Source organism: Varanus komodoensis, unplaced genomic scaffold (genome assembly GCF_004798865.1).
Source record: "Varanus komodoensis strain SLA01 unplaced genomic scaffold, ASM479886v1 scaffold3, whole genome shotgun sequence".
NCBI classification, from domain to species: Eukaryota; Metazoa; Chordata; class Lepidosauria; order Squamata; family Varanidae; genus Varanus; species Varanus komodoensis.
The window spans coordinates 15524749-15545502 of record NW_025335761.1 but is presented as its reverse complement, the minus strand read 5'-3'; the positions used below and the strand labels follow the sequence as shown (position 1 = coordinate 15545502).

Below are 20754 nucleotides of genomic sequence, written 5' to 3'. Positions count from 1 at the left end.
TGTGCAGAAATGAATTAAATAAATGAAAACGTCTCCTTTGCCCCTAACCTATCTGCTTTAGAAGCCATAATTTGGTACTCTTCCTTTTCATGCCTCCTTGTGTTTATTCCATCCCGTTTCTGTTTCAGCATTTGTCCTAACAGGCTTCAAACTTGATACCCCCAGAGAACCCTCTTCACCTAAATTTGTCAGTTTGAAGATCCTTATGAAATCCCAGTTGTTTGTGCCCTGAGCATTCTCGCTGGCTAGAGCTGAACTAAATGTCACGGCAGATGCAAAGCTACTGCAGAAAATAGAAGCCCCCATCCCATTCTCCCCCTTGGCCCTGCAGCTCCTAGGAATACTGTGTGTGTAGAATAGTAGCTCAGTTGTGGTCTGTACTAACTACTGTTAAGTACTCACACTCTCATCTAAGTTTCCAAACTAATAGTAGGATTAGAGCCACTTGTCTCTTTTCATTTCCCATATATTCAGCATTCGGCTCCCCAGACTCCTAAGTTCATTCCCACATCCATAGAGCAGCAGCCTCTTGAAATACTGCAATGATCATAACAGCTATTTATCTATTAATTAGATTTATATCCCACCTTTTTCTTACAAAGCACTCAAAGCAGCTTACATCATTCTCCTCCTGCTGCTGTCAATCTTATCCCCACAACAGCAAGAGGGTTGGGTAGGTTGGGCTGAGAGTCTGTGACTGGCCCACAGTCACCCAGTTAGCTCCACGGCTGAGCGGGGACTAGAACCCAGGTCGCCTGAGTCCCAGTCCTGCACTCTTAACCACTACACCACACTGGCTCTCCTGTTTGCCAGTACTTTGTGAAATCAGATGTAATAGCAACCTTCAGTTAGCACAGTCTGCAGTTTGCAAACCACCCTCAAGCCGTCGTGTGGTATCTCTCACAAACTGTGGTTTTCGGGCTAACAGGAGTTCAGATACAAAAGCGAAACATGCTTTGGCGTAACATTTGAATGCAGCCACAAGGTAAGTTTCCCAATGGTGTCAATGCCCTTACCCTGCAAGCATCAACCAGTGAAGCAGAGCAGAACAGAGTGCAGGCAGGGAAATGTGAAGCGGAGTTATAGAATGTTATGCACTGAGCATGTGGAGAGTCTTTTCAGTGTCAGTCCCATCTCTTAAAGGAATACTAGTTCCACTAAGCATTAGTCAGGCCTGTTGGGGTTTGCCACTGACCAGCATGACGCCAAAGAAAGCCCTAGGACAGGGTTGGGCAAACCGTCATGCTCCAGATACTGTTGGATCCTAAGTCTGCTCATACCTGATCGTTGGCCATGCTGAGTGACACTGGAGTCCAGCATCACATGAAGGATCACCGTTCCCCTCTTCTGCCCTAGAATGAGCTGACCCTCTCCTGCAGCTCTACCCTGCAAGGGCAGTTTGCCAATGATCGGGCCTGTTTCCCATAATGGATCATCTCATTAAGCTTTCAAGAAACTCCAGGTTTGTGTGGAACACATTTTAAAAACCACTTGCATATTGTATAGAGACTGGCTATATAGAAGCTATTGTATGTATTTCTTTATTACATTTTTAAACCACCCAATAGCCCAAGGGTACGGATAAGAAAAGCCAAGCAGTGGGTGGTGATGCTGTAAAAAGGGTTGGAAAAGCTGCATTTTAAGATAGGGTAGAGAAGCATAAAATGTACTACCATAATTTGCAGAACATCTCGACACAAAAGTCATACTACATATTATAGCAGCTTTCCCCACTGTGAGCCCCAGCCAGATGTATTAGACTTCAGCACGGATAGGCCCCAGCCAGCAAGGCCAATGGAAATGAATTGTGGGAGTTGTAGTCCAACACATCTAAGAGCTGGGGAAAGGACATATCATGCTTTCAATACAACACAGCCTCTTATAACTGTTCACCTGTGTCTTGTGTGTAGAAGCATCCATCCATCACAACGGAGATAGCATGAGATCTACTAAGGCCCAGTTGACTAAATAGAGTACTTTAAAATTACTATGATGATTGGTTTTGCTCTTGTTTATTTTACATTTTTAAAATCCTGTGAGCAGTGTGAGGATAAATTGAATATAAAATTATTTTCTGCCATTTAGGCAAACTGCAGTCCCTTAGATGCAGAGTGTAAACACAGTGCATAAATAAAGCTGTTGAAATGTTACTTGACTCTCAGTCTTGTGGCAGCGCTCCCAGAGAAGCAGCAGGCAATCCTCTGCAGAGCTGTCAGAACAAAACCTCACCTGTGGACTGTGAGAAGTCCAAATTAAAGTCCTGGTATTCACTATAAACAACTCATGGCCTGGTTACTTGAAGGAGCAGCTCCTCCAATATTTACCTACCTGGCCACTGGGTCATCATCTGAGGCCCCTCTCCAAGTGCCTCAGGCAAGATGGGTGGCTACAAAAGGAAGGCCTTTTGACAGTGGCCCCTGATCTGTGGAATACGCTCCCCAGAAAGGTTCATCTGGCATCTTTTAGGCATTTTAAGAACTCATTTTTGTGCTTTTACAATAATTACTACAGCTTTTTATATGCTGTACTGTTTTAAGTCTTTGCCACTGGCCTATCTTGCTTTTGTTGTGTGATTTTTGATTCATTCTTTTATTGTTTGTATCTAATGTTTTTAACGTCTTTAACCTGGGTTAAAGGGGGGGTTTAAAAGTGCAAATCTATCAATCAAAAGCAGATTCAGGGAAAATCTCTTTAGCCCTGTCAGAAATGTCTGTGACAACAATTTAAGGCTTCCCTGAATTGTCTGAAACAGACCACAAAGAGTCACAAGGGCTTTCCCCACAACATACATCTTGAAAGAAGAACTGACAGGAGCTGGCCGAGGACTGAACAGAGCTGCAATTTAGAATTATACCACAAATTCCAGATAAGAAAACCACAGATACAATTTATTCCAACTCAAATGGCAAGCAGAATTTCAGGAGGCTAAACGTAATTATGCAGACAAATTTAATGTTCTTGAGGCATTCCTATCCTTACTATTGCAGGGGGCAGGCAGGGAGCACAGTCAAGATTTTTAAAAGCCAGGACCAGCAAGGGCTTGGTCTCCGAATCACTTCTGTCACAGCAGCCTCAGAAGACATACTAGTCAGCAACACTAGTCAAGAACTTTATTGTCTCTCTAAGCAAGAGCAGAATGGATGCAAGAAACAACTGACCCACCCACAGGCAACAGTCCAGGGCCATCTAGTGACTAAACTGTATAATGATGCTATCCACACTGTGTCTAAAACAGGGGTCTATTTCCTCAATTTAGCCGCCAGCACTGGAGCTCAGAGCTGCTGTCTGAGCAAGGATTCAGCTCCGATGGCAAGCTTATGCAAGAGCTAGAGGTCCCATCCCTTCCTGGTTCTCAGCCAGATCCTGATCTGGGCAAATGCTTACACAAATCCCCTGAGCTTCACAAGTAGAGCCATGATGACTAGCGAGACCCTCAGCCCAAAACCTCCAGCCTGGCTTGCTCTTGCCTGCTCTTGTGACCTTAACAATGTAACTGGGAATCCAGGAAGCAGCCAGAAACCCAGGCGCCCAGTGTGGAAACCTGTGCCCAAAGGCTGCTCCGGCATCAGTGCAGGCATCGGGTGGCTAGGTGGGTATCCTTCAACCCCTTCAAGGAGACCGTACATGCCAGGGCTGGCCCCTGATAATGAGCTAGGAGCAAAAGAAAGGGACATGAAAAGCAATTCTGCTTTAGGACCTCCTCCTTCAGGATATTAAATGGGATTTCCTGCATATTTAACTCCTTTGTTTCCCTTAGGCCATCCGGGATATGGTAGCAATAATATATAATTAACAGAGCTTAACTGATTAATCGGTTGCACTAAACAATTAAATTTAGTGCCATACATGCCTTTGGTTTACCAAAATGTTCTCAGTTAAGCTAGTGGCATAAGACATGAGCAATGGCAGAGCGTTCCAAGTTGTGCCAGTCAGTCCGTCTCATTTCTCACTCAGTTGCTTCTCTCACTTCACCGGCTCAGGGGCTGTGCTATTCAGCTGCTGACTATTGCTGATTGCTTTCTTACAGGTACAGCACCTTTTTTCCACACTGCTTTCTATTCTGGCTATCCTGCAACTAAGATGTATCCAAATAAAACATCTTATGCTGAAGTTGGTATAGATTTTATCAAAACCAACAGGGCACCTGGGGTGAAGCTACTACATCAAGATCATGGGCCTCAATCAATAGGATTTATATTAATCCATGAAAAAGGAATCTGAGAACAGATTGACATCACCCTCTATCATGGAAGGAAAACTATCTCCAGACTCTTTAAAATCTCTTCTAATGATGTTGTCCCAGGAAACCAAAATTACATTTCAAACACGTTAACATAATTAGACAGTGTCACCATGGTTATTGACTCAGATGTTTCCAACAGAAAAGCTCAGATTTAATTTAAAGGGATGGCAGAAAAAAGGTGAGAATTAGTTCAGTGCTCTTTGCAGAGCAAAGGAAGCTTAATCAGCAAAGTACCATTTTTATCCCTCTGCAGTCAAACTACAGTGCAGGCAAACATTCTAGGGCGGTATGTGGGGCACAACAGACATTACTTTCAGCGTGTGCCCGGTCACTACGTCTTTTGTTCCTATTTTTTCTCTAGAGTTGGTGCAGGGCCCATCATCTGAATGAGGACTCAAATGTGGGGACTGCAGAAGCTGGATTGAGTTCCCTCCACCCAAAGAAGACACACCTGCTACACACACAGGTGAAGTCTTGCCTGCCCCATGGTTTGGCCTGAGAGACAGATTGGTGGGTCTTTGCCTGTGTAATGAAGCTCTCCTGGCCCTACTACAGCCCCCTGTACCTTACCCCAAAAGCACCCCCTGAGCATCAGGGAACCCAAGAGGCACCATGTGTGGTGCACTGGGAAGGGAAAATCAGCAGAGTTTTGCAAGCCTTGTTGAGCAACCAGCAATGCCTTTTTGCTTGTGCAAGATGTCTCTGGATCCACATTACTATTTTTATCATCTTGTCACCCATTGCAGGCTTCTGGGATGGGGCAGAGTCATCATTTTCATAAATTAATTTTGTGAGAATGCTCAAAGCTTTGTACACAGCTCTTGCTTCTTTCTCATAGTCACGTGAAGTAGGAGGAGATGGATACCTCTAAGTATTAAGATAAAATTCATAGATGGAGGGGGGTGTTTTTAAAGGAGGCAAACAAATTGGGTTGTATGAAGGAGAAAGCTGTCATGGTAGGTCCACAAATGGGTTTAATTAAGCTGTATCAACCCAAAAAGGCCAGAAGAAATGCTCAGTTAACTTATAAAGTGAAATGGCAACGTAAATTATACCCACGATGTGAGGGTCAAAGCAAATTAGCTAGGAAGAGGCAGAGCCTAATGAAATCAAAGGCTTCTGTACCAATTCTGCCCACTAGGCGCTTCATCTGAGCTATGAAGCAGTTTTAATTATTGGAGTCTGCCTCCCCAGCAGCATGCAAGACATGAAATAAAAACTGTATTTCATAATCCTGGCGTGGTGCCAGAGAAGAAAGCCGTCTTCTGTTTTTTAACTATTCCTATCCATTCACCATTAGAACAGACAAAAATGCCTCAAGGTGAGCTCATGTGCAACAGAAGTTTCTACTAAATAAGAGATCGCTTATTGATCCATGAATGATGCTGTTTATCCCAGTTGTGAGTGAAATGCCGTCTCTGGTTTACAGTAGCAAACCAAAAGGAAAATATCACCAGTGTATAAAGGAATTATTGACACTGAGTGCAATCTTGCATCTAGACAGATATCCATTAATTCCCACAGAATGATGAGCACTTCTAAACGTTCATCAGAAAGTACTAAACAAGATTTATAGGCAGCCAAGGGGAAGCAGGTGATAACTAACATATGGAAGGCTGCTCTTAATTATGCAATAAGGTGTCAGAGGAGCTCAAAATGAATTCTCCATTTTCAAGTGGGGTCAGCAACTACAAATATGAACTTCATGTTGGAGAGGCTCATGGACTAGATACCTGGAATTGCAATAAACAGTAACCTGGACTATAAATACTTCCCTCACACTGGCAATATTTTGTGTGGAATCACCTTAAAATTGCTGGCAGATGCATACTTACTTGTGAGTTTATACATCCAGTGGGACTTACTCCAGAGTGAATACATATAGGATCTGGCTGCCGATAATACTATACCACAAGTATGTGGTCTACAATTCTGTTTCCAATGTTGGTAAGCCACATGCCTCTAAAAATCCAAAGGTAAAGTTATTCCTTGTTCCCATTTTATCAGCCTCCTCCAATCTTGGGCTTATAGGGATTAGACCCACTTCTCTCAAAATGCAACATTCAAGCTAGAAAACTCAGACTCTGAAGGTGCGCTAGATGAAGAAGTGGAGAGGTTGGAATTCATGACTGGAATGCCAAATTTAACAAGACTGGCCAAGAACTAGCCTACCTCTAGTTCAAGAAGATACTTTAGAACAAGGAATGTCTGAGACAGAGGGGTTTGAGTCAAGTGATCCTGTAATTCATTGTCAGGTCTAACAAGCAGACCAATTAAGCAATGTCTGGGGTTCCTGCTGTCTGGCCCACAAGCCAGGGCCAGCTTCCTGAGGGTGGAGCCAGCCTTGCTTGGAGGAAGCAGTAAGAGGGGGAATCCCTTTGGAATGCATGCCTAAGCAAGAGCCAATTCTACCAATCAGAGAGATCGCGGCTTTGATCAATACTACTTGTTAACAGCTTTATTATTACTCACTATGTATTTCAAAGTCAGACAAGCGCAATAAAGGACTGTATTTTAGAAGCTGTTCACCTTGATCTGCTGGAAAAGAAAAAGAGAAGACAGAGCCCTGCGTATGCATTTGGATGGTAAATCCCAGCATTCCTGTTCATTGGCAATGCTGGGGCTGACAAGAGTTGAAATTCAGTATTCTTCATTGGAGTCTTGTCTAAAGCCTTCTTTATTGGCTTTGAACACCACAATTGTATTATGGATTCATAAACCAAGCTTTGACCAGTCCTTGGACTTACCCATGAAATCCAGTTCATCATCCCTTCTTAGTACATCTGAACACTGAAAGAAGTCTTTACTAATCATTTTTTCTGTTTTGTCCAATACAGGAAACTATGGTTACCAGCTCTGGAACAAGCAAGGGTCTTAAACCGATCTCGAACCATTTTTTATACTCCTGGTTTGCTTAGATGAAACAGGAAATTACAGATAAATGGTCTTCTGTGTTCCATTCAGGCGTCCCATAAGGGAGGAGAGAAGGGGTACTAGTCCACATTTTTGTGCTGGCTGAAGACGAGGGCTTTCCCATGGTCTGCATGGAAGTCCAAACTACTATCCTCTTAGCCAGCTAGTAAAAACAACAACAAAACAAAGCACCCCCCCCTCGCAACCTAGAAGTCTTGTGGGCTTTCAAAGCCAAATGCATGCTACAGTGTTGAAGTAACTTATAAATGTTGGTAATAATGTAAATATATACAATAACAAAGATAAGACATGCCTGGCTTTTCAAAGTGCTTTATGAGGATTAACGGTGCAATCCAATGCATATTTACACAGAAAATAGTCCTAACAGCTCTCTTCTTTCCCTAGCCAGCAAGGACTTTTCTATCCAAGTATGCACAGGATTGTGCTTTAACTTGCCTTCAGAAGGCTGTCTTCTTCTGAAGACATCAAGTTCTTTGGCTGGAAAGGATAAATGTTTGTAGCATGTGTAACACGAGATCATTTCTCAGTTGGGATCAGGAACAATTTTATGTTAAGGACTTACCCATATTAAACACATAAGAGTGGCTGACTGGATGGGAAGCCCAAAAGTAGAATGTGTGCAGTGGTGCCCCCAACCCCGCTGCAAGATGCACCAGATTTTGAATTATCTGCCAGGAGAAAGGAAGGGTATTTCATGCCTTGGCGGATTAGAAGGCAGAGTAGCCGAAAATACAATATGGTGTGATTGTACACTGCTCCTAAAGGGCAGAAAAAAATATTCACAGGTCTTGGTTACATTTTGCTTCTTTAACCAGTGCCATGGCTCAGCTATACATGCAATGACTGCAGAAATATTCCCTATTCGAGCAGGGAATCAGGAAAGACAATAGCCATTGAACAATATTATTTTAAAAGCTGCATACATGACCAAAGGAGAACACCTGTTGGATTCTGTCCTTGCACATCTGTTGGGTAATTTATATTTGCCAGTAGAATGCCAAACTCTGTACTTCTTTGTATCCCTATTATCTCTCCATGTGCACTACCACACTTGCAAAATTTATTTCCAGAATTATGCACAAAGATACCACCAGAACAGAGCAGCTGTAGAATAGCAATACTGCATGTATTTCTGATCAATCTGAGCGCTTATAACTGTGATTGGGATAATTGTCTTAGGACAATGCAAGGCAACTCAGTGATCTTCAAATATTTGGAAATACAATTAATACAGTCCCCGAATGTTGCCCATGCTGGCTGAGGCTGATGGCAATTATAGCGCCAAACTTCTGAAGGACACAAAATTCCCCCATTCCTGGTCAAAGAAAATCTGTGGAGTTTGCTATAGCACGTGGATGTGCAAATTCATTATATGATGATAATCTAGTGTGAACTTAGGCGAGAGAGAACCCCAAGAATTCTTCTCCAGAAGTTAATTTGAGATACATGGTGTTTTATCTCATGGGCTGACAATGGACTCTTAACCACTAGTGTACCACTATCCAGCTTCTGCAAGGTGTCTCTTGATTGCTGGATTATTACAATGAATCCTGGACAAGGTGAACCTTGGTCAATCCACTCAGCCAACTCTTCTGTCCTTAATGCATACGCAGCAAGAACGCACACTCTGGGCCTTGTGCCATCCTGCAGAAGTGGCATGATGATGATGACAATGTGTGTGTTTTCTGCTTGTAAATATGGCCAAGGAGCTGCAAAAGCAGCTTGTCAGATAGGCACATCTTGGAAGAGTAGCAGCCACTTTATTCCTATGTATAAGTTTGCATTACTTTTGGGTGACAGGTACGTCGGGCAGCATCTGCTTTGTGTGGGGGTGATGAAACAAAGCACGGAGAAAATCCATCCCTTCTGCATTGCAGCATGCAAAGGTCAAGGTTTGCATATTCCATATAACTTCTGAACACATTTTGGATGCAGTATTACAGAGTCCATACATTAATCCCACAGTGTGGAAGGCCATGCATATGTCTCGAATGCAGTATTTCAGGTAGTTTGAATGTGGAGGCCTAGAGACTAATGAGCAGCAGGCTAGGTCAGTTTTATAGGGGGAGGGGATGTATACGTGTATACCCTAACCCTAATGACTCTGAATGTTTTCAAGGAAGCAGAGCCATGCCATCAGCTCTGCTGAGAGACTGGGCTCTTCCTTCCTCAGCTACCTCTTGGCAGCAGCCATTCCATGAGGATCTGCCAACAGAGAGAAGGGAAGCAGGACCACTCCATCAACTCTGCTTAGATGACAGTTCTTTTTGGCTCCTTCTTTCCCTGAATTTCTTCCATCCTAACGGTTCATTATAAGAACTCTGATTACTCTCATTTTAAGAACTCTGACACTTTAGGAACTCCAAGTCTATTTTTTCTCCTCTGCCTCCCCTTTTCCTTTTGAATTGTGTCTATTAGATTGTAAGCCTGAGGGCAAGAGCTGCCTTGCTTTTTATTGATCTGGAAGCCACTCTAGAAGACTGTGCAGCTGAAGAGTTAAAATTTTCTAAATAAAAAAGCTGTCCTAAGGCATCCGGACATGTAGGATCTGAACAGGTATTTAGGTAGACTGTAATGCTGCACACTTATACATACAATTTTATCATGAATCTCAGCAAAGCATTAGGAAGGGAAGAAATAGATGCAATTTTCTTGCATAAAGTGAAATGAAATACTTATAAAAGTGCATATAAAAAGTGTGCCTATGAGTATATACATGTATAGCAAAATACACCACACAATTCCCAACATTTGCCCAAAGAAGTTTGACATACTGGTTTTAAAAGAAGTATAATAAAATGTCTGTCTGTCTGTCCATCTGTCAGTACCATAGTGCCAAAACTGTGAAATGCAGGTATTTCATACTCTTCATGCATAAGAGACAAATGCTAGAGGCCTACACCCTGGGGTAACTTTTAAAATGCATTAATTAATTAAATTGAATGAATGAAATGTGTCATTGTGCTTGAAGCCTTCAGAAACATCTTCCGCCACTAGGATCAGACTTCCTTAACCAACTCATAGCTTTGCAGGTGATACAGTCTGAAAAGAGGGTTGGTTGGTTGGCTGAGTGATGGACACTTGCCTCCTGTCCTTGCTGTGGGGCAGCCCCCCCCCCCCCGGTAGAATAGAGTGGACAGGCCTCTCCCTCTCTGGGGTGAGAGGGCAATTATAAGGGAACGCCATGGCAAGGGCCATGGCTTGGGGTGCCAATGGGCATGGTTTCACTAAAGGAGGGTGGGCATATTGTGTCCAACTCTGACAACTGCCTTATTTGCTCAGAGGCTTTGCTATATCATGCTAAAGGCTATTCCAGCTTATGTGAAACCAGGTATAGCATACATTAAATAAAGTATGATATGGTAAATGAGATATATTCATGAATCTACAGATAAGTTCTGCCAAAGTGCATTGTTAAAGTATTTTCCTAAAACTCAGAAAGCACATTTTCTTATTTATCAGGCATCACTGTGTCAATCATGTTAACATACTACTTCCCACTCCTAAAACATTAAAATGCCTAAAAAACTGCAGATTTATTGCATGCTCGCAGTGTTAGATTCAGCACCAGACATGAAAGAGCTCGCCAAATCAGCACTCCGTTGGCAAGCAAGCTGCAGTACACATTGGCAACCAGCACACATAGTCAAAGCACAAACATTATGCCTATTGAAGGGGTGCAGCTGGAGAGTATGGCGAATCTACACGATATCAAATGCTCCGTGCCGGTGTGGTGAATGTTATTCCAGCTGACAGGCTGCAATAAAATCCCTTCCTTTGCAGGTGCCAGATCCCATCTTGCACGGCTTCTAAAAGTTCTGACAGGGAGAGCGCCCTCATTTGCAGCTGTTGCCCCCAAAACAGTGCACCATGATAGAAGGAGGCTTATCTGCCAAACTCCTCACAGTCATTCAGCTCTTAGAGGTCCGGTACGGGTGGCAACCTAGTCTTTGCACTAGAGATACAGGCAAAATGTTGTTTAAAATCTGCATGAGGGTGAGGATCATCTGCGTGATTCAGTGTGAGGTGTGAGGTGCCATCAGCAAACAAATGCTGCCACACCTAGTGGCGTTCTGGTCAGTGTTCAGGTGTGGCAGCTCTTCGTAAGGATCCCTGGGGCCATGCTTGAAAGAAGAGACCAAAATGGTAGGCGGCTGGATTGGTTTACCTCAACGTGGCCAAACCTATCACGATGCAGACCGAGGCATTCACACGGGGCCATTCCCTCACCCACCACCACCCTGCCACCTCCAGAAGCTGGGAGGCCTTGCAAGCCAGTTCCTTCTGTGCCATTTGCCTTTGCTCTGACACAACCGCCCACCCTGCCCCGCTTGCGCTGCCACACACTCCCCCCTTAGCTTTGCTGCCACTGTCCAGTAAAGCGGCTGTGGGGCTCCAAACTCGCACAAGTCTCAAGCTTTCTGAAGAGCCCTCTAGGCCCAGTGATGATGGGAAGGGCTGTGGCAACACAGGGCAGAAGAAGTGAGTGGCAGGGTTAATCACCCATTCAGAGCACCCCCAAATGCTTTCCATTACAACAAGGAATGACATATTGTCCTTTCCCAACCCCAGCTGCTGTGGGGACTGCAACTAAGCTTAGTGGGAACAGGAAATTCTGAGCAGAGTGGCAGATGATGTCCAAGTCCCTGCTAGTTAAAACACCACGGGTGTTTTAAAAGCACCAAGGGATGTCTCCGAGTACCCTGGTGCCTGAAGGCCCCATACTGGAGACCCCAGGATTGCTCCACCATGTCTGATATAAGGCCAGCTTTGAAGGCAGTTCAGAAACATCTCCTGATGCTCAGTTTAGCATTCAGGTTGTTAATGAGGATCTGTAAATGTCACATTATACCAGTGTCATGCCTCTTTGGCGGACACAGTGGCCTCGTGTCTGACGCTTGGCGTGGGGCTTAGCACCACTGACACACAGAACACTGACAAGTAGGAAAAAAATGAACCATACAGAGGATGCTATGAGGGGGAAAAGTGTGTGGGGGGCACCTAATGAACATTATTTCCATGGGGGCCCTTAAAATGTGCTTGACCAGCATTAAAAGACCTTCACTGACTACCAGCAGAAATGTGCATACATTTTGGCAACCATTTCTGATGATAAATACACAGATAACCTCACTTTGGAACAGCTGCTGCCCTTGATGCTTAGGTTAGCGCATACAATACTGCTTTCCTGGAAAGCGAAGATAGAACATATTGGTTGCCTTGGTTCCCCAGCGTTAAAATCTCACTGCTGATTTGATTTTATCCTGCAGTTTACAGGGGGCATGGCGGGGGTAGGAGAATAATGACCAAAACCACAGTATCTTTGAAGGAGTTCTGAGTCAGATAGTGTGTCTGCTCTGTTTGGGTTTGACATATAGAGATTTTAAAATGCATTTTATTCTGTCTTTGTCGCATTGGCATCCAGCCTTTAATCCATGGAGTCAAGGATTATACATCTCTCATGCAGCTCTCGCAGTCCAATTTTAACCATGACCCTTGTTTGCAATCAAGTATGCATATTAGGACTATAGTCTTCCTTTCAAAATTCTTAATGATGTTAGTGAGATCCGGTTCTTATCTTGCATTTTCTTCAGAAGGAATGTGAATTGGCCCAAATCAGTATTGCTGTTTTTCAGATGAACAATTCCTGTGCTTTTCCATAGGCCCTGCACTTCGTCTCCCTCTCCTCTCCTCCTGTGATTTAAGAAGTGTGATAAACACTACAGTGGAACAATTTAAAATTGCCAGTTTTCACTCACTTCTCCCCCCCTTTTTTTTTGGGGGGGAGGGGGGATATTCCAGCTTAATAATTGCAGAGAAAAACTGAAAGCATGGCTGCGGAGGATCCTCAGGCCACAAGAGAAAAGACGGCTAACCAAAAACACTTTAGAGTTTATTTATTATTTCATCAATGCTTATTTTAAGCCAATTTCATGGGATCTAGGGGGAGAGGTTTCCTGAGTTCCTTTTAAAGCTGTAGTCCAAATCTAAAGATGCAACAGATGAGTAATTTTTGACACTGTCAAACCAATCTGGCCACCAGAAGAACAGATGACACAGATTAACAGAAAATGGTTTTCAAAGCACAGCCAAGGAAGAACCAACTGGAATACAGGCTGGGGTGTTTGATTCTGTGTTTAATTCAGGTGTCATAGTGTTGGCCACACCTAAGCCTGCATAAGCCCTGCAGCAGAAGATAAGGCAAAGCCGAGCTTTAGTTAGGGCAACATTAGAGGGAGCAGGAGATTCTTAGAGTCTGGAGTAATTCAAGCAGGCAAGTGCTTTTGCCTGGAGATTCACCACCACAGACTGGGCTACCCATGCAGCTATATCCTCTCCAAAACTATTCCTGGAAGTGTCCTATTTGGATCACACACCGAAATGTCCCTTCCTATGACCCTTTTTTCAATTATCCCTCCATCTTTGTGCTTTACAGAAAGGTGATGTAGGAAGATCCCTCACATTATAGTAAACCGGGGTCAGACTAGATGGCCCAGGTGACCCCTTCTGACTCACTCTGTTTCTATGTTTCATCTGGGCTGGCACTGCCTAGTCTGGCTGATGGCAGCCCATCAATTGTTCATATCAGTGACCACTCAACTGAAGATGCCAAGAGTTGAACGTGGGTGGGACCTTCTTCATGTGAAGCATGCATGTTCTGCTACTGAACCCCACCCTCACAGACTCCTCTGGCCCCCACAGTGGACTTGAACCCTTGTCCCAGGGTTGCCTGGGTGTCTTCTATGCAGACCTTTTCCTAAGGACGTAACTTCGGGAAAGTGCAACAAATCAGACCTGGCTTCATGCACTCTTTATTCATGCAAGGTGAACATCGGTCATTAAAATCAAGTCTCTTCAAGGCTGGGAAAGAACCTCTCACTGCATCCGAGGAACTCTTCCTCTGCACTTTCCTCTTTTATTTTTCTGACTGGCCAATAAGTTTTCTGTTTGTCTATTGTTACAGCTTGCTTTGAGCATACGCTGGCAAATTAGTTATATTTTTACACTTAAAAAAAATACCTATATGATGGCCTTCTCTAACTTCACAGATGCTTGTAAGTTCAACTCCCATCATCCGTCACCACTGAACATGCTAACTGGGGCCAATAGGAGGTACCTAACTGGAGATATTTGGAGGGCATCAGATGAGAGAAGACCGATATTTTAGCTCAATACTAAAAGGATGCTGGCCGAACTTTCTCCCTGATCTGCAAATTTTCTTTTGCATGATCTTTTTATAGTTGGGAATCACTCAAATATGGAAGCTCCCATCTACAGTCTACAAACTGTACTAAGGGACTTACCTGCATGGGTAAGTATATCTCACCTGCTCACTCTCTCTCCCCATCTCTCTCTCTCGCTCGCGCTCTCTCTCTCTCTCTCTCTCTCTCTCTCACACACACACACACACAGAGAGAGAGAGAGAGAGAGAGAGAGAGAGAGAGAGAGAGAGAGATATCCAGGGTCTGCCTTTTTTCCCTGCTTCAGAAACACTTTAAACAGTGGGTGATTCCCTACCCTACACTGCTGTTTTTCATGCAGCAGCATATTCCCTCTCACTATATGGACTATTTTCATAACTGAAACTAGGAATGCCTTTTAGCCTGGAATTTGTCTTATACATAATGAGAGACAGAAAGAAGAGTCCATTTTAACTTCAATGCAACTTTCAAATTAAATCCACACAAGTTGAGATCCACTATCATATTAAAAAACAACAACCGTATACTAATCCATTTCCCTCTTGCACAGATGGGTTTTGTTCAGTGGCAGAGCACATGTTTTGAATGCAGACTCCAAGGCCAAGTTCAATCCTTGACTTCTCTAGATAGGGCTGGAAAACCCTATAAAATTCCTGCTGATCAGGCAATACAATCAGGCCTTTAAACAAATTTAATAAATAAATACTGAGCTAGGCAGACCATCCACCTAACTTGACATGGACAATATCCTACATGAGTAAAGTATGGCACATTGATTTTTCTCCAAGGCAAACCCCAACAATCATTCAGGCTTCAAAACTTTTCCCTAGAGGTGATTCATACTTGCCACAAGCAACCAGGATAATGGGTATCTACAAGGCTGATCCACTGCAAGCTTTTCATTTAAACTTCAGATGAGAAGTAACAATGAAACAATGAAAACATCATGTGAGCAAATGTGCTAATGTGGTCAGTGCAAGATGGTTGTGGATGGCCATTCAATATGTGCACATTACCTGGCCTTGTGGGTAGGCTGCCTTCTTCTCAAGCACCCTTGCCAGTCCAAAATAAAGGTTGCTAACCAGGCAGCCTAACCAGTAAAAACTGCAATGTGGCAGGAAAACAGCACTAGGAAAGGAAATGCCAGCGCAGCTCCATCCACAGTCCACCATGTTTTGCTTCAGCTGCACCCAGGCCCACCAAAGACTTCCTCGGCTCCACCTAGAACTCACCAGTTTCCACCCCATCTCTGCTCCCCCACTCGACTCTCTCTTTGGCTTTGCTTGTCTAAGATTCTCCCCACTCCCTTTCCTAGGGGAGGACAGCCAGTCTTTTAAAAGTTAGAACCTGGTATCCCTGAGACTGAAATAAGACAGGGTGAGAGAAGTATGGGAGAACAGAACAAGGCCAGTATTCAGTGACTAAGTGCAGACACTACAATAACCAGCACTCAAGGATGGAGTATGGGTTGAGCGTGGGTTGCCAATAAGCCATAGGTTTTTGTTGGAACATGAGTTATGTTCCAACAAAAACCTATTTCTCAGCTGAGATAAGAAACCATGGTATACAGCCCACAGTTCACAACAAATCATGGGTATTCTTCATGGGTTGTCCATTATTAACAAGCCATGGTAGTTAGCATTGCTGGATCCAAATAATGCACTAACACATTTTGACAACACACACTGAACCCATACTCAGCCCTTAACTGTGGGTTATCATGTTGCCTGACCCCAGTTGGTATATGTACCAGCACTACAAGCCAACTCAAAAACAGATTAAGAGGATCCATTTGCCTACTTCAGCAAGGCTGAAAATAAAGGTACCATTTCTTCCTTTGCTACTTTTACCTGTTCAGCAGGTAGCTGCTCTGTCAGTTTGCCTTCTCCCTTTGAGGTCTGCCAGACAGTGTATCCATTTATCACCCACCCACATCAAGCAATCTGGCGACACTACCACCAATGCAACTGCTTGTTGCATTATATCCCGGTACAGTGCCATTATCTCACAGCCAAATCAATAGAATCACGATCGCCTGAAACTGCAGCAAGAGGAACATGGCTTTTTATTGGTTTGACACTTACAACAGTAGACAATGTTGTAGAAACTAAGCCTTGTATAGAATGGAGAAAAACTCCAGCCATCCAGGAGAAAAAAACTCAATCCTGTCTCCAACCTGCTTCATTAAATAAACTGATCACTGCTCAAAGTCCAGAAAAAATATCTCATTGTATTGGAGAAGGAGATGGCATGTTTGCTGCACTGTTCTTCCCACTCATTCCTGTTACTATGTTTTTGTGCGAGATGCAGAAATGTGGAGTAGGTAGTTCTCGGATCTGGTGGTTCGAATGCAGTCCAAACTATCAATCCAGTTATTGAAGGAAATCTGATGGTGGAGGACAGCCTAGCAGGCTTGGTTTAGAGTATAAATTCAGCTTAGAAGATCATCATCTTCATCAGCTAACTTTGCAATCTCACTCTGCCAACACCATTCTATTATTCTAAATAATTTTAAATAATGTCAACTTGAAATGGCACCTTTTGCATGCTTTTGTGCACTCTGTGTAATAATAACATCATAATAATTTGTACTCCCTTCTATCCAGAAATTTCCAAGCAAGGAATATTATAGGCATCAGAATGAGATGCAAGTGATCCTGTGCAATACATTTTCCTTCCTCATTTTGAGCATGAAAAGAATTAGAGGTACAGACAGGTAGATGTGCCTGCCCAAGAATGCCACAAAAATATCAAGTCTGAGAAAAATATTATATTACATTTACATGAGCCATATAAAATGCCATAATTCACCACTTTTTTTGTCCCATGGAAATATGCATGCTAAATCAACTCCTGTTTTACAGTTCCTTAGACCATGGCAATACATCTTCCTGGGTGAATGATGATACCTATTGAAGGAAATTTCAGTAGCATACAGTGCACTGTGAAATGCAGGTGTCTGCATGCCACATGTACTTTATCAGACCCACTATACAGATGAGGGGAACTTGAGGAAGACACCAGCAACACCATGTATGTCGCTAATAGTTTCAGCTCTGCATCCAGCTAATAAATTGATACACAGATAAAATGTCACATAACTATAATTTCCAAAATGCTTTTAGCCAGGTCACCCCAATGACATTCTTGTTAGTTTTATTAAAAATGCATTACTTTGTATCTTAGAATATCTTGCAGTCTGAAAAAGAGGCAGCTTTCCCTGGCAGGCAAGACCTTCATCTAGCAGAGATGAAAGACTTCTATGATTTTCCTTTGCACGAGAGAAGCAGCCTCTCTCTGCAACAGCACCGTGGATGGGTCACCAAGAGCAAAGCACAGCCCTGTGCAAAAGGATACTGTTGGTACAGTGCCATGCGGAACAGACAGAATCTGGAACTGGAAAACAGACAACAACTTTGAATGTATGCACAGATTTTGCATGCAAAAACCATGCTCCTTGTGACTCCACAGTGATAACTGAGAGTACCTCATGGTAGGTTTATCTCTCAAGCAAGCAGAGGTTCCATGCTTTGAATGTAACAGTGCTGTGTATTGCTTTGCATAATCACTCCTTTTTTTTTCTTTTTCTTCTTCTTTTTGCCATTGTGGCCCTCCCTGTTCTACAGGTAAACATATACAGTTAATGTATTCTGAATAATTCTGAAGGCCTTATCTACATTCTGTAAGAAGCAACATCCAATTAATTCAGCCTATGGGCTAATTTACCTAAATGCTAAGTGGCCTGGCTCACAACAGCTTTCCTGAGTCTCAGGCAGGCTTCCTGCTCAACCCTGCTACCGCTTTTGTTCTTTTCAACTGGAGAGACCAGAAATTGAACCTACAACCTCCTGAATGCAAAGCATGTGCCCCGAACCGAAAAAGGAAACACTGTGAGTCACTCTTCTCACATGCAATGAGATTTTGCCACCAATGAAATCTGTGAATCCCATTCTGCACATTTCAACACAAGTGGGGAAAGAAGAAATTCACATCACTTGTCCTGCTCCCCGCCCCACCTGCCTGCCTGCCTTATTTTCCTGGTATAACATGGACCAGTGTGCATCCCATGCTGCTGTTACATTGTGAGTGAGTGTATGTACACGCACACACGCGATATAGGTCGCTTATTTTTCTGAACCCTCATAAGCAAAGCAGGGCACTGGCATGAGGACCTCAGATACAAGTAAACGAACTTCAAGGCACACGAATTTGAGCGCGCGCAGGATTCGTTCTTCGCCGGGCGGGGTCGTCCTCGCATCTGGACTCCCAACTTGCTGTGCAACATCCCGATGAAACGGACCCTCAGCGTGCTGCATCTCACAGCTTTGGCGACCGGTCAGAGAGCGAAAAAGACGACCAGTTCCTACGTGACAGTCTAACTCGCGCGTGTATACAGGAAGGCGACTGCCTGAACGACGGACCCAGCCCTCGCACCAGCGCGCTTTCTGTCCCATGCCCACAAAGATCCCGAGTCTCGCCCGCTCCATTCCCACGTGACCCCCCGCCCCCCGCCACACACCTCCCTGCCACGCCAGCCGCCCAACCCGCTCTCCTCGCCACCAACTCGCATCTGGAATAGCAAAGCCCAATCTTCTCCGAGCCCGCCTCGTCCCCACTTGCCTTGCCCTTAGCCAAGAAAAAGGGACCGGCACTTCCCAGCCGGAGGAGGCGATCCCGGACGACCGCGCGGACAGCACTCCCCGCCCTTCGCCCCCGAGCGCTCCCCACTGCCCCGCGCCGCCACTCGGCTGCTCCCCCCAAACACACACACACACACACACTCACTCTTCATTGTAAATGCTGCCATGGTTACGGGCAGGAATGCCACGAACGCCCCGCGCGAGGCGAAAGAGCGCCGCGCAAAAGCCCTCCAGGGGCGCGCAACTCGTCCTCCCGCCCGCTCCCCGCGCCGTCCTCCTCGCCAGCCCTTGCGCCGCCCGGCCGACCTCGTCCCCAGCGAAGCGCGCGCGGGGGGCTCCCGCGGGCGGGCGAGCGAGCACGCGCTGCAGTCCAGCCCCGGGAGCGGCGGCGAGGGCGGGCACGTGCAAGACCGTCGCCAGTGCCTTCCCTCGGCACCCGGCGTGTGCCATACTCACAACGAGGGGGATGGTCCTTTCTTCCTTGTGGCTCTCCAGTTTGCCCGAGGATCTCTGCCCGCTCCTGCCGCCGCCGGCGCTGCTGCTGCTGCTGGGGGACCTGCTGGATGCCGCGGAATGAGGCTTGTTGTCCTGCCACAAGTAATAGAAAGTGCCCAGGATCCAAGCGACGGTCAGGATTGCGATGGCATTAGCCCTGATCCTCCTCATCCTGAGAGCTCCAGCGGCGCCCGGCAGCTCCGGGTCAACAGCGAAAGAACAAGAAGAGCAAGCGAAAGAAGAAAAAGTGCGTGCGGGGGGCGTCAGCTGTAGGAAAGAGACGCTGGGGAAGCGGTGCCCGGATTCTCTCTCCCCCTCTCTACTTGGCTGGCTCGTGCAGTCACAGCTGTTTGTTTTAGCTCTTGTCTCACTGCTCAGTCCTGCAGAGCAAAGCAGGCGAGCGAGACGCACAGAGAGAGAGAGAAAGAGGGAGAGAGCGCACTTCTGGGTCCTAATGCCCTTTTTTGCCTATTTTAAATGAGCCACCACATATTTGAGCATCGCTGGAACCGACTAACCGTCCATCCTGCAGGGACAGTCTAGCGTTTTCTTCGGCTGCTCGGAGGGGGCAGGGTTTCGCAGTTTTGTCCTCCCGTTTTTCACCTGCTTTGGCATCTCTGGGAAGCCTGGCGATAGTTCCGAGGGAGGAGGGGAGAGTAGCATGGCGCAATACGTTTTGCTTAACATTCTCATAAAGCAGCAGAAAGCAATTTATTCGTTGCCAAAGGCTGCTGTGGGAAAGCATCCTACAAGCCTGAGTGCTGCTGCTTAACTGCTCATTCATAAACACAACATCAACACTATTTGCATACAATCGGCTTAAACATTTGCTGGCTGCCAAGATGCTGCTGCTGGATGTGTTGCAGTGCCTGGCGCCCTGGGAAGTGTGACAAGCCTCTTGGCTAGTGAATCCTCCGGCCAGACCAAATAGCCTGGAACCTTATCAATGCAAATTCACAGAGTTCAAAATCAAAACAAAAGGTCTGAAAACATGAAGGTAGAGGAATTTGCCTTCTTGTACATTATGACCTATGTCTTCCTCAACCTGGTGCCCTGCAGATGCTTTGGACTTTGCAGTTGTGATGTATATTGTAACCCTAAGGTTTAGAATTTTTTAAAAAAAAAACATCAGAACTGCTGTTCCCACCAGTAGGACAAGAGCCTGTTCTTTGGGGAGTTGCTTGCAGCCTGGTTTAACTTCATGAATGGACCTTTATTGCACTGATAAGTGAATTTCAAA

General features: G+C 44.9%; 1 protein-coding gene across 1 annotated transcript in view; it reads right to left on the bottom strand.

Moving 5' to 3' along the window:
- The window catches only part of GALNT16 (polypeptide N-acetylgalactosaminyltransferase 16), a 165521-nt gene extending 145679 nt beyond the window's left edge, over positions 1–19842 (bottom strand). Inside the window, exon 1 of the mRNA XM_044435773.1 lies at positions 19476–19842. Within this exon, the coding sequence (XP_044291708.1) occupies positions 19476–19685 (210 nt within the window). The 5' untranslated portion in view covers positions 19686–19842. The remainder of the gene's footprint in view (positions 1–19475) is intronic.
- Positions 19843–20754: the final 912 nt, after the last annotated feature.